We start from the raw sequence: 12,633 nt of genomic DNA on the forward strand, positions 1-12,633 counted from the left end.
AAAAGTTACTTTTTTTACAAACAAAATATATCTCGAAAATAATGTTTCATATTTATTTAATAAATATTTTACTCTAAGAATATTTAATTTGCATGCAACTTAATAAGAAAAAGAAAAAAAAATGTTTTTTTTAGATCATAGCAATAAAAAATGAAAATCATTAATAATAATTTGAAATACGTTTTTATTTTAATTTTAGTTAAGTCATCAAAATGATGTGTCATCCACATCACCCCATTAAAGTCACACAAGCAAAAAAGTCATAGGGTTAACCGGTTTAAAAGGTAACATGTTATCCATTGCTATTATGTGTAGATTTTTTAAAGTATAATATCTTAATAAAAAATAATTTGAAAGTACATTGTTGTAATAAAAAAAACAAAAGTAGAATGTTAAAATAAGAAATTTTATGAAAGTAGGTTGTTATTTCATGCATTTAACCCTAAAAATTAAGACTAACATTTTTATACTTCGTTAATTATAAATATAGTTTTTATGATATCGAGTTGATTATGGCTATGATTTCTCTTACCAACATACACTTAAATATTATAATTTTTTTATAAAACCCGAAAATACCCCTGAGTTAATTGGGCTAACGGATTTTTGTTAACTCTGTTAATGAGAGGGACCATGGAGATATAGGACCATATACATAACAGGGATGTTTGTCATAATTTAAGACGTACAAGAGGGACCGAAAGCGTAATCAACTTTATGAATAATGATCGTATAAAAAACGTAAGTATAGATTATCCAAAAGATGTTTTTATATATAAGGAAAATCAGACGAAAACCCAAATTATGGGAATCTGTGAACATCAATCTTAGAGGCCGTTTACCAAACGCTTACTCGGGTAAATGAACACCAAGTCACATCATCTTACCAGATGAATATGATAAGAACCAAGAATCTTACTCGGTAAAAGCGAGACATAGACCAAGAGCTTCCCCTGTAAGTAAGGTCGACAACTCTTATCACGGTAATTTCTTACAAGATAAATTGTTGCCGATGATACCGTTTTAGTAGACTAAAATCTTACTAGGTAAAAAAACATCATATTTTAATTTAATTTAAAATATGTGACACTAAAAGGTACAATGTTTTCTTGCACGAGTCAAACCAAGAAAACCGTGAAAGTCAAAATTGCCGGCAATCACGCAATTCACACACACGCGAGACAACATGTCAAAGTCAAAGAAATTGGTAGCCAATTCTCTAGTTTTATGGAATTTGTTTAACCTTTAAAAATGTGGTTTACCAAACATTTAACCGGATAAACATTTATCAAGTCAATTTATTTTATCGGATGAATATAGTAAAAACTAAGAATCTTATTCGGTAAGAACGAAAGTAAGAATCTTAAATCTTACCCGGTAAGTGATGATAAATATTTTTACCATGGTTAGCGCTTACCACGATAAATTGTTGCATATGAAGCATTTTAGTAAATAAAATATTGTCCGATAAGTAAGTGATAGTGTTGAATTTTACTAGTAGGTGTTTAAGTAAACGGCCCCTAAGGTTTTTAATTAATTATTTGTAAAAATATGTATTACATAAATAAAAATATTAGATTCGTTAGTTTTCACCAGTTGATTTATATGTTACTGAGACAATCTGCTGTTGGGATGTTACATAATTAATTTTATGTTATAATAACGACAAATTTGATGTGGTATGAGTATAAAGTGTTTTAAACTGATTTTTTTTTAAATACAGAGTAAATTACATTGTTGATTCTTATGGTTCTTTAAACGCACTATTTACATCGAATTCAAGGTTCTTAACTTTTTATTTTCATGATACTGTTGATACCTCAAGTTAACATCGTTAACTTGAGGTCTATTAGCTACCCCATGTGGCCCTCACATGAGGGGCAATTTCGTCCAGATTTATTTGATAAATGTTCATCTTCATCTTCTTCATTTGCTTTTAAGTACATCAAGATTATTTATTATGGATCTTCATCAATAAAATCAACAACAAACTAAGCATACAAACGCAAATCAATTAAAAGAACTTCTAAATACAAAACAAACTGATAGTGGTGGTCCAAGCATCGTTGACACCAAACCCATATCTAATAAACCTAGAAGATGATCGATATGCTTGTGAAGATGTACCAAGTCTGGAGATGGCTGAGGAACAGGTAAAAAAGCCAAAAAGATATATCAATATTGATGTCAAATTAAGTATTATGAAATCCTCCTTTTTGGTATAATTGAATAGTTATTTTTTAGATTTTAAAATAATTATGGAATTTATTACAGTTTTAATGTTGTACAGTTTTTTTGTGCACACAAAATATGATAAAATATTCTGGTTTGAGGTTATCCAGCTCATGTTTTACTGTGTTTATTGATTGATTTATTGGTTACTTTTATGATAGTCACGTAAAATTTATTTGTAAGCTTGAACTTTTAAGTAATTATGCATTATCTAACATTTAACAAGTTAGTTTTATAACCACCCTCCCGTTTCCAGTTATCTAAAACTACCTTTTTCCGGTGGGAACACACTCTTGCAGAAAGCATAAGAGTGTACGAAAGCGAAGACTGTTGCCTATGCTCCCTTTCACTTCGTCGGCCACTGTTTCAACAAGTCGTGCCCCTTCTTGTAGCAACAACCACCACGCTGTCGATCTCCTTTTGATCGTCGTTGTCTCCGCACCTTTATCTTGATTATGTGAGGTGCACCAATTATACTCAACGGACCCATATTTGATGGCATTAGCTTGAGCGACCAATGTGTAATGTGAAACGTAAATTAAGAACCCCGTATATATTTAACACGTTTTAGACACCGATGTAAATTGTAATTCACTCTTATGGTAATTTTTGTTGGATTTTTCCATTTTGCTAAATTCCAAAACTCTTGGTAGCACCGACACACTTGACATAGGAATATTTTGAATATAATTTTTTTTTTTTACCTTCATAATTTTTTTACAGTCAGTATTATATTTTGGGGTTAAAACCATCAATCAAAAAACTTAAAAAGTTACCTTGGAATAGTAAAATTTCGCTGAAAACACATTGGATGACTTTGCAGGACTTTAATCCACCTTAAAAATACATCTGTTCTACAAAAATTCTAGATCCGTCACTGATCAAAATACCATTAAATTTTAGTAAATTGAAACTTACTTTTATTTTCTATTTTGTTAACTTAATTGTTTTCAACAATAATAAAAGTATACTTTGACTTTATTTAAAAGTCAATCCCTAACTTAAAAAAACATGATTTAGCTGAAGTTTATGGGTCGTTTACCAAATGCTTATTCGGATAAGCACTTACCAAGTTACATTACCTTACCGGTTGAATATGGCAAAAGCCAAAAATATTACTCGGTAAGAGCAAGACAAAGACCGAGATTCTTACATGGTAAGTAAGAACAATGACTCTTACCACAGTCGACTCTTACCAGGTAAATTGTTGCATATAAAGCCGTTTTTGTTGACTAGAATTTTACCCAGTAAGTAAATGATAGTGTTGAATTTTACTGGTAAATGTTTTGTAAACGACCCCTTGGACATATTTTTTTATGATTGTAGTGTTATTGGTTTTATCTCAATGAGATTACAATGATCCATAATTCCCAACATGTATAATTACGAAAAAAAACATAAAAAAAAACATGATTAAACTGATATTTTTTTCGACATAACATTATTTGTACTCGTTTAACTGTAAAATGATTAATAAAAAAGTGTTTACTGCTTGTAAACTCAATTTTTTTTATATTAAGCACATGATTTAACGAACTTTTAAACCAACAGTTTATACAAATTTAGTATTAACACAGTGTGTCAAGGGTGTTTGTTTTCTACAGTAGGCAACATGTAGAATTTTGATTGCGTTGTTAGCAAATGGACAACTCCATTTATGTGTCTGATAAATTGAATCTTAATTGACAGATCAATAAACCTGCAATAGTTATGATCGCTCCAAATGCAGTATCGTTTTCCTCCCATTTACCAGATGCATTGGTTACAACTTGAAACCCTGACTCAAACACAACTTTGTTGGTATCTTATTTCTTGAAACCATGAGATGATTCCGTCCGGATCAGAGCTCACATTTCCTTTACCTCGGGACACCATCACGAGTTTGTTATCTGATTACATAAACAGAAGACTTTTACAACAAACATAACACAGATTTTTGTTTTTGATTTAGTTTTCGCGATTTTTTCCTTTTAATAAAAAAATATATTACAACGTGTATTTTGATTTTCTTGTTAAACAAAAATTGTAATTCATTTTACGTTATAAGAAAGGATAGTATTAAACCATAAAGGTGGTGCTTAATTGGTTTGACTTGGGTTCTACAGGTCAAAAGTGTCTGGATGTCTCAAGTTCAAATCCAATGAGGAATCCACGGAGGTTTAAATGTAATGACTCCGGGCTACCCACAGAACAAGTGGTCTTCATAAGATTAGTCAACTTGCATAACGGATTGGATATCCAGATTAATAAAAAAATAAATAAATAAGATAATATTATCAGATAAAATACTTTATTTGTTTTTTTAAAAGAATAGTACATTGATTTTGCAGTAAAATGTTTTGTATATACATATATCACCATTTCCAATGTGTGTGTGTGTGTTTTGTCATCTTCACACCTTGGTTCAATTGTCATAACTCCATATTTGTTATTTAGTTATTTAATTTATTTATGGTGGATACATAATGTTATTATATCTGCTTTTATTTATATCAAAATCAGATTAAATTATGTATAGAAAATATAAAAAATAAGTTTTAATGTTGATATATATGAGAAGGAAATTATTAAAGATGGTATATTTAGCAACATATAGAGATAAATTTTACAGCATCTCCAATGAAGGTTCTTATAAAAACCAACTTTTTGTATTGTTTTTGCTACATCGGATTAAGAACCTGTACAAATGTCTATGTTGGCGGTTCTTAGAAAAACCCCTTTTGTTAGTCTGTATTTTTTTTTTCAAGTTCAGTAATTATTATATCTTTATAATAAATATCAAATATTTAATCTAAAAAGCTAACAGAACATCATACACCAAGTTCAAGGTTCGAACCAAAGTTTTGAACCAAAGTTCAAGTTTTTACAAGTTCAAGTTTTGAACCAAAGTTTTAGTTCAATGATAGTTTGAACTAAACTAGCATTGTGGACTCACACCTTATTCAGTTAACTATAGATGACTGGTTAGTATTGGCTTAATGATATAAAAAGTGGTTTATTCAGTAAGTTTTTAGGAGAGCTTTATGCAAAAAAAAAAAAAAGTCTTTTTCCCCAAAATTTTCCTTCCGAATTAAAAGAACTGGTTAATTTCATTTATGAAAAAACCTCGAAAATAAAAACCCTCTCAATTTATAGGACAAACTGATCCACATATACAGATTTATCAATACAAGACTTAATAGAAAACCATCATTTTATATGTCTTAGTTCATTTGATTCTATTATAATACTTGTACATAAGATGCACTATTTTTGCCACTGAATTTAAGTTACGTGAAACAGATTATTAAGACATTTATAAGGTTTTATAAAACATATTTTTAGTGTCTCAATGTAGATAACTGTTGAGATACGCTCAGGCTCAGCTGCTTACTTGATAAGATGTCTCTAATTACTATTTTCGTTGAACTTTTTCATATAATCTAGATTATGGATAAACTCCCAAATTCTATTATATAAACGTTGAAAACAAACCAAATGGTCTTTGGCTCTAGCGGTATTGTAGTCATTAGTCTCCTAGGAGGTCAGGGGTTAAAAAACAATATAATTAATATAAATAGAATAAAAATACATAAATATCAATTTTTATAATAAATTAATAAAACTAATAATCATGTGATATTTAATATAAATACCCTTACAACATGGTATGGATTAATGGCATAATTTAATAGAAATTGCATGTTTATATTCATATTTTATATCAATTTTTTGTCCTTTCCAAACAAATAAAATCAATTAAGAGGGGTTTGTCTCATTAAGACAACATGAGTCCCACTATATGTTGTACAACCATCAAATAAATATTACTTTATTATTAATTATAATCTTAAGTAAAAGGGTTGATATTTTTAGAACTGATTTAGGGCTTGTTTATTAGCAGTTTCATGAGTTTAATGAACTGATTTAGGACTTGTTTGTTAGCAGTTTGATGCGTTTAACGAGACTCACCAACTTAAATAAAAATCCCCTTTTGGCCACAGAGGTTCAAATGCAGTGACTCCGGACTACCAGCGAAGCGGGTGATCACCCGAAGATTAGTCAGCTCACATAACCAATTGGATATCCAAGTTAATAAAAAAAATTATATAAATGCTTCTAAAATATATTATTCATTTTATTTAAAATAATATGAAATATGGGCACATAGCTTAAATCATGGAATTGCTTTTCCTTTTACCCTTTAATCATTCACTATTTTTTAAGGCTTAAATCATGGATTTTGTTATATTATAATTTAGAGTAAACTACAAATTTGTCCCCATGGTTTGTCAAAATTAACATTTTTTGTCCCTATAATTTTAAAACTACAAAATATTAATCGTGATTTGTAAAAACATTTAGGTTTATGTTACTTGTTTTAACGGCCGTTAAAAAATTCCGTTAAATGAGAACGTTTTTGTCATTTTATCGATATTTTGTCTTTTACAAAATGGTAATCAGTTTTATGGTTTTGGTCTCTGGTTTTTTATTGGGTAAAAAGCAAAAAATTAATAAAATTATGAAATATATTTTAATTAACGAAATTTTTTAACGTTCGTTAGAGAAAGACCAAATCCATACGTTTTTTGCAAACCATATAAGCTATCTTGTAATTTCAAGACTGTAGGGATGAAAAGTTTTATTTCGACAAAGTACAGGGACCAAATTTGTAGTTTACGTTTAGATTTATTTAAATTTAAAAAATTTAATTACTAAAAAGTAATAACATAATCATGTACCAAGTATTCAAATTTCTCTAAAGCAATCCCATCATTCTGCGAACGTTACTCAACGGTATAAATGATACAAAAAAGTTATTATTGATGGATCATTTATTCATTTTTAACGATCAGTTATTGACAATCGTTAAAATGGCGTGAGACGCGTCATAGCAGTGAGCTCAAACCTTAAGCCTTAAGCCTTACACGTCACAGGCCCACAGCAAAGCCTCGACATTTTTAAGTCGTGGCATAATGTGTGAGAATAAGAGTTGGATTTGAACCATTGTTCAGTTTTAAAATCAAACCAACCTATTAATCATGCTGTAAAAGATAATTGATCTGGTGTTTCTCATTAGTGTTGATCTGATACGACTCTTCAATCAGATTTCATTCGACGGTAGAGATCCCATTTTACCCTTCTCATTCTCACAAAAATCCAACTTTTTTGAATATATGAAACCACGAAATTATATATATTTTAATAATTATTTTGAAATTTTTTGAACAAGAAGAACACAAACCCAAATTCAATGTCACTTTCAAGAAATCGTATTAAAGGCGAAAGAGATATCATGATAACGACTGAAAGTTGTAACATCTCTTTAAATTAGGGTTATTTGTTTACTTCTTAATAGTTCAATTAAGAGACAATATCTGAATCGTTAAAAAGTGAATTTTGTTTGACAAAAAAAAACATGTCTCTTAATGGTTCTAAAACTATCTGAATGATTTTGTATCATGTGCCTTTCTTAACCATTAAGAGCCCTAATTTCATTGTAAAATATTACCAAACAATTATATTTTATTTTGCACTGTATCATGAGAGCATCTTAATCATTCTGACCACTTAATGATTCTGCACAACCATTCAACAACTGCCAAACAACCCCTTAGTGTTATAAAATAGATTAATGAAGCATAAATTGTGTAAAATAACGTATTTATTTTGATTTTAATTTTATGTAATTTATTTAAAAATATTATTATGGTATTTCACAAAATAATAGTACGATCAAATTATTAAAATACGATCATTTTGGTTGCAATTTATCTACAAATTAGATACCACTACAGCTGCATATGATTCAATTCTAAAAAGTCTGGTCAACATTGTTCGAACAAGATTGGGCTTATATAATTCCTAAAATGTTGAAGTGGCTGTTTACTGAACATTTACCCGATAACTGTTTAACGTGTCATTTTATGTTATTGAATAAACGTGATAAAAAATGAGAATTTTAACCGGTAAGAGCGATGACAGGGCAAAGGTGGATCCACAGACTAGTTCATATGGTGGCATGGGCCACAGCTTCTTTCCTCTGTCGTAGTGTAAAAATTTGTATGGTTGTAAAAGGTGTCACCGTATCATTTTTTGTATACAATCGTATATATTTTGAAATTACAATGACGACATGAGTTTCTTTTGGTAGAGTTGATTTGCATGATTTTTCTGCTATCCAAGTGCAGGTTTGATCATCTTTTTCTTAATTTTTAGCTTTTAATTTTCAAATTTAATATGTTTATTAAAAAAATTGCAATTAACATAGGTTCCACATACGGAAAATAAATAACTAACTAACTAACAAATAATGATTATTTTGTGAGGAAAAAAATTTCATATTTCTATTTCTTATGGTTAAATGGTGTTATCGCTTGAAAAAAAATATAGGTCTGCCTCTGTGATAAGGACCAGGGGTCTTATCCAGTAAGTGATAGTAATGATTTTTATCCGGTACGCGTTTAACAGATGTTATTGCATACGATGTTGTTTTAATGGACTAAACTCTTCCTCACTAAGTTAAATTAAAGTGTTGACTCTTACCAGTAAACGTTGAGTAAACGACCTCTAAATGTCATAATAGACTGTTTTATAGGATTAAACAATAAAACTGTTTTAATAGGTTTAGGGTACATTTTTTTAAACATACCATATCATTGATCCTTAATTAGTCCAATTTTTTTTGGAACAGATTGGATCAGAGCGGACCATGATTGGATCGTGCTTTTTTGAACCATTTTGACCAAATCGTTAACTAATCCATATTTTTTTAACCCATTTGTGCCATATCTCGAGCTCAAGCCAAGTTTGGGCCTATGAAGACTCCAATGGGTTCCATGCATTCGTCCAACCAATTTTCACAAAGTGGATTTTTTTTTGTATGAAAGGTGTACATGCTAAACTCTGAGACGTGCTCTAAGATATTAGAAAATACAAGAGACGTCAACTAAAAAAACAAAAAAGTCACTCGAAACCAACCAAAAACTGAAAAAATCACCCGAAACCAATCAAAAAAACCAAAAAGAAAAGTTGTTCCGAATCAACAAGAAAACTTAACCGAAAAAAACAGTGAAATTCAAATAAAAACATATCAAACATCTTTACGAGCTTTTAATCCACCTTAGGTTCGACAAAAATCATGGGTCTAACCGTTGGTTCGAACCCTAGAAGCTTAAAAGCATGCAAGCACGGTTACCAACCCTGAAAGGGATCGATGGGTTGGGACCCTCTTGTTTTGTCATGTGTCATAAAAGGTTCGTGATGGTGGTCTCTTTTTAAACCCATTTGCAGCAAACGTCTAATCAACCATAAACCAATAAATCAACAAATATTTTATTATTTAATAAAATATTTAAAAATATGTAATAAATGGCAACTTGTAAACATCAAATTTTGAAAAAAAATAAACTCTTAATCAGTAAATAATATATCACTTTTTTTTAACGTAAAAATTGGTTAAAAAATAAATTTAAATAAAAAACGATTAAAGTAGATTTCTTTAAGGAACCGTTTGGGTTCGTAAAATTTAAAACAATTTGATAGAATTGAAATGACAAATTATTTTGATCAAATTCCAATTTTTTTGTTTGGTTCATTTTTTGAAATTGTAAAAAAAATTAAAATGGTTAAAAGTAAAATAATTGACTGCAGCTTTCCCAGACAACTGCGTTGATATTCGTACCCAAACCTATACAATGTGAGTGTAAAAGTTAAAATCGTGTTTGGATTTGCTCATAAATTACACATCATTTCAATTTGTCAGAATATATATATATATATATATATATATATATAACAGTTAAAATATTTTTACGTAAATATTTCAACCTGCCAGATCACCAAATCGCCCCAGGGGGGCGATGCTTCCAATGGGTCCCAACGATTTTACATATTGGGGGGCGAATGAGCTCTTTTAAATGTTTCAACCTGTCAGATTTCCAAATCGCCCCCGGGGGCGATGCTTGGGGATGGGTCCCAACGATTTGACATATCAGGGGGCTATTTGACCTCTTTTTTGTCTTCTAGCATAAATAATTTATGACGTAAAGATTTAACATATTAAATTTGAGTTTGACTGTTTTGGGACGAATTTCATGTATATAAATTCCTTAGTTTACTAAATAAAATTGTATGAATTTTGTGATTTATTTCAAATATTCAATCTGCTTCTCCTTTGCAACTTACTTGTATCTCGTCTCGAGCTAGTTATTGATCGTTTGGTAGCCTTGAAATTAGGGGCGAGGTTCAAATTTTATTCGTCCAAATATTCTCACAACTTTTAGCGTTTCTATCATCATAACCCTGAAACACAAATATGGAATCACGTCAAAGTGGAAAACATTTCGTGTATGTGCGAAGTGGCGGTTCGTTCAAGACGATAAACGGTGTCATACAGTATGTGCCGTTAGGAGCTCCTTTACGTATATTACCTTTGTCTTCGTCAATAACACATGTTGGTTTGGTTGAACGTGTTGCTAAAAAGTTTGGTTTGCGTGGTCCTTTTAGGTTATTTTACAGAAATAATTCGCGTTATCATGTATTTGAGCTAGGTGACGACGAGGATGTGATGATGTTCCAGAACTTTGTTTATCGAAGTTCACCGAAAGTTTTCACACTCTCTGTTGTCGACGGTGGTAGTTATGGTGGAAATCCGTCAAGTGCCATAATCCATCGACCAAGTACGTTTTTTCGCGGCGGTAGTGGTGCAAACCCATACGGGCCTTCTGGAATCAATCAAACAGGTACTTTTTACCCCGATGGTAGTGGTGGAAATCTATACAGTTCTACCAGAATCAATCAATCAGGTTATTTCTTTCCTGGTGGTAGTCGAAGAAATCCATATTTTTCGGCTGAAATAAAACAACCAAACAGTTTCGTCCCCGGTGGTAGTGGTGGAAATCCATGTTTTGCTGTCGGGTTCAATCAACCAAACAGTTTCTTCCCCGGTAGTAGTGGCGCTCATACCTACAATGTTGCGGGAATCAATCAACATGGTGCTGACATAGTCAATGAACCCGATAATCAACCGTCTGATAATTTTGAACCAATAAATCATGTTGATCATGATAGATATTTGGTTCAAGATTTGAACCAATCTCCGGACCAGTCTTCGAAACAGTCAAAAACATTAAGGGGGGTAAATATGGATGAAGATGTTTCTGTTGCAGCAGAAATTTTGAATATACCCAAAGATAATAACTCAGATTATAAAAAAACTCATCTAGTAAGAAATAGTTTTTGGGGTATGTCTGACCCAAAACCTTGTCCAACCCCTGTTATCAAACCTAAACAGGAAAGCACTTCCTACCAGCCTACATCACATATAGAAGTTCTACAAACCTTTGACTCGAAGGAAGCATTGAAGCTCGCATTGAGATCAAAGTGCATTCATGAAAACTTTCAGATAAAGATTAAAAAATCAAGCAAACACCGCTACGAGGCAGTGTGTAACTCCACTTCGGTCTGCAACTGGCGTTTAATGGCGGTTTCTATCGATGGTACCAGTATGTTTCATGTTCGGAAATTGTATGACGTACACACTTGTTCAAGGTCCTAAGTCCACCCAAAACCAACGTAATGCGAATAAAAAAGTTTTTGGTCATATATTGGCAGCAGGTGTGAAGGATTGAAGACTTCTGGTCAAAAATCACCCTTGGGGGGCGATTTGGTTGGTTATTTTTTTGAAAAAAAGCTTAAAAGTAGTCATTTTGTTAGCGTACGATATATAAACTAGTCATTTTGGTCAATTTCCTGTATTAAATATATATAAAAGATATATATATATATATATATATCTTTTTTTTAAATCTATGATATTAATCAGTTTTATCAAACGTTTAGTGATTAATAGTTATTATATTCATTTGTCTTATCGAGTAATATTCTAGATTATTAAAATGGATTGTTGGAGAACTTTTCTTACATGATAAGTGTTAATTATGTAAGAGTTTCTCCACAGTTAAGGCATCTCCAACCCAACCATTAAAAAGAACACTAAAAATGGTAGGTTTTTTAAACACTAAAAAAAACACAACTTCAACCGCATACTAAAAAAACACCTAAAAACATCTTTAATGTTATAATAATAATAATAATGAAATAATATATATGTTTATTATTATACTATTAAACTATCAAGCTATATCTATAATATATTATAAAGCATTTGACAAAAACTCTTGAAAACCATTTTTTATACGTAAAGTACTGCTTATTAATGCATATTACTTAAAAATCAAGTTTGCAAGTATATTGCGCGTAAGTACAAATTATTAAAGCTTCATATCTGAATTTGTATAACTAACTGCAGATAAACATAATCAAATATAAGATAAACATCTCATTTTAAATATAAAAAATCTAAAGTATAATTAACATAATACTTAATTATTAAATTTATAAAATGTTATATTATTAAAC

General features: G+C 30.5%; 1 protein-coding gene across 1 annotated transcript in view; it reads left to right on the top strand.

Moving 5' to 3' along the window:
* The window catches only part of LOC112517863 (UDP-glycosyltransferase 74G1-like), an 11,914-nt gene extending 9,544 nt beyond the window's left edge, over positions 1–2,370 (top strand). Inside the window, exon 3 of the mRNA XM_025125234.1 lies at positions 2,334–2,370. Coding sequence (XP_024981002.1) covers positions 2,334–2,370 — 37 coding nt within the window. The remainder of the gene's footprint in view (positions 1–2,333) is intronic.
* The last annotated feature ends 10,263 nt before the right edge of the window (positions 2,371–12,633 follow it).

Source organism: Cynara cardunculus (genome assembly GCF_001531365.2).
Source record: "Cynara cardunculus var. scolymus isolate 2C chromosome LG 9, CcrdV1, whole genome shotgun sequence".
Taxonomy (NCBI): domain Eukaryota; kingdom Viridiplantae; phylum Streptophyta; class Magnoliopsida; order Asterales; family Asteraceae; genus Cynara; species Cynara cardunculus.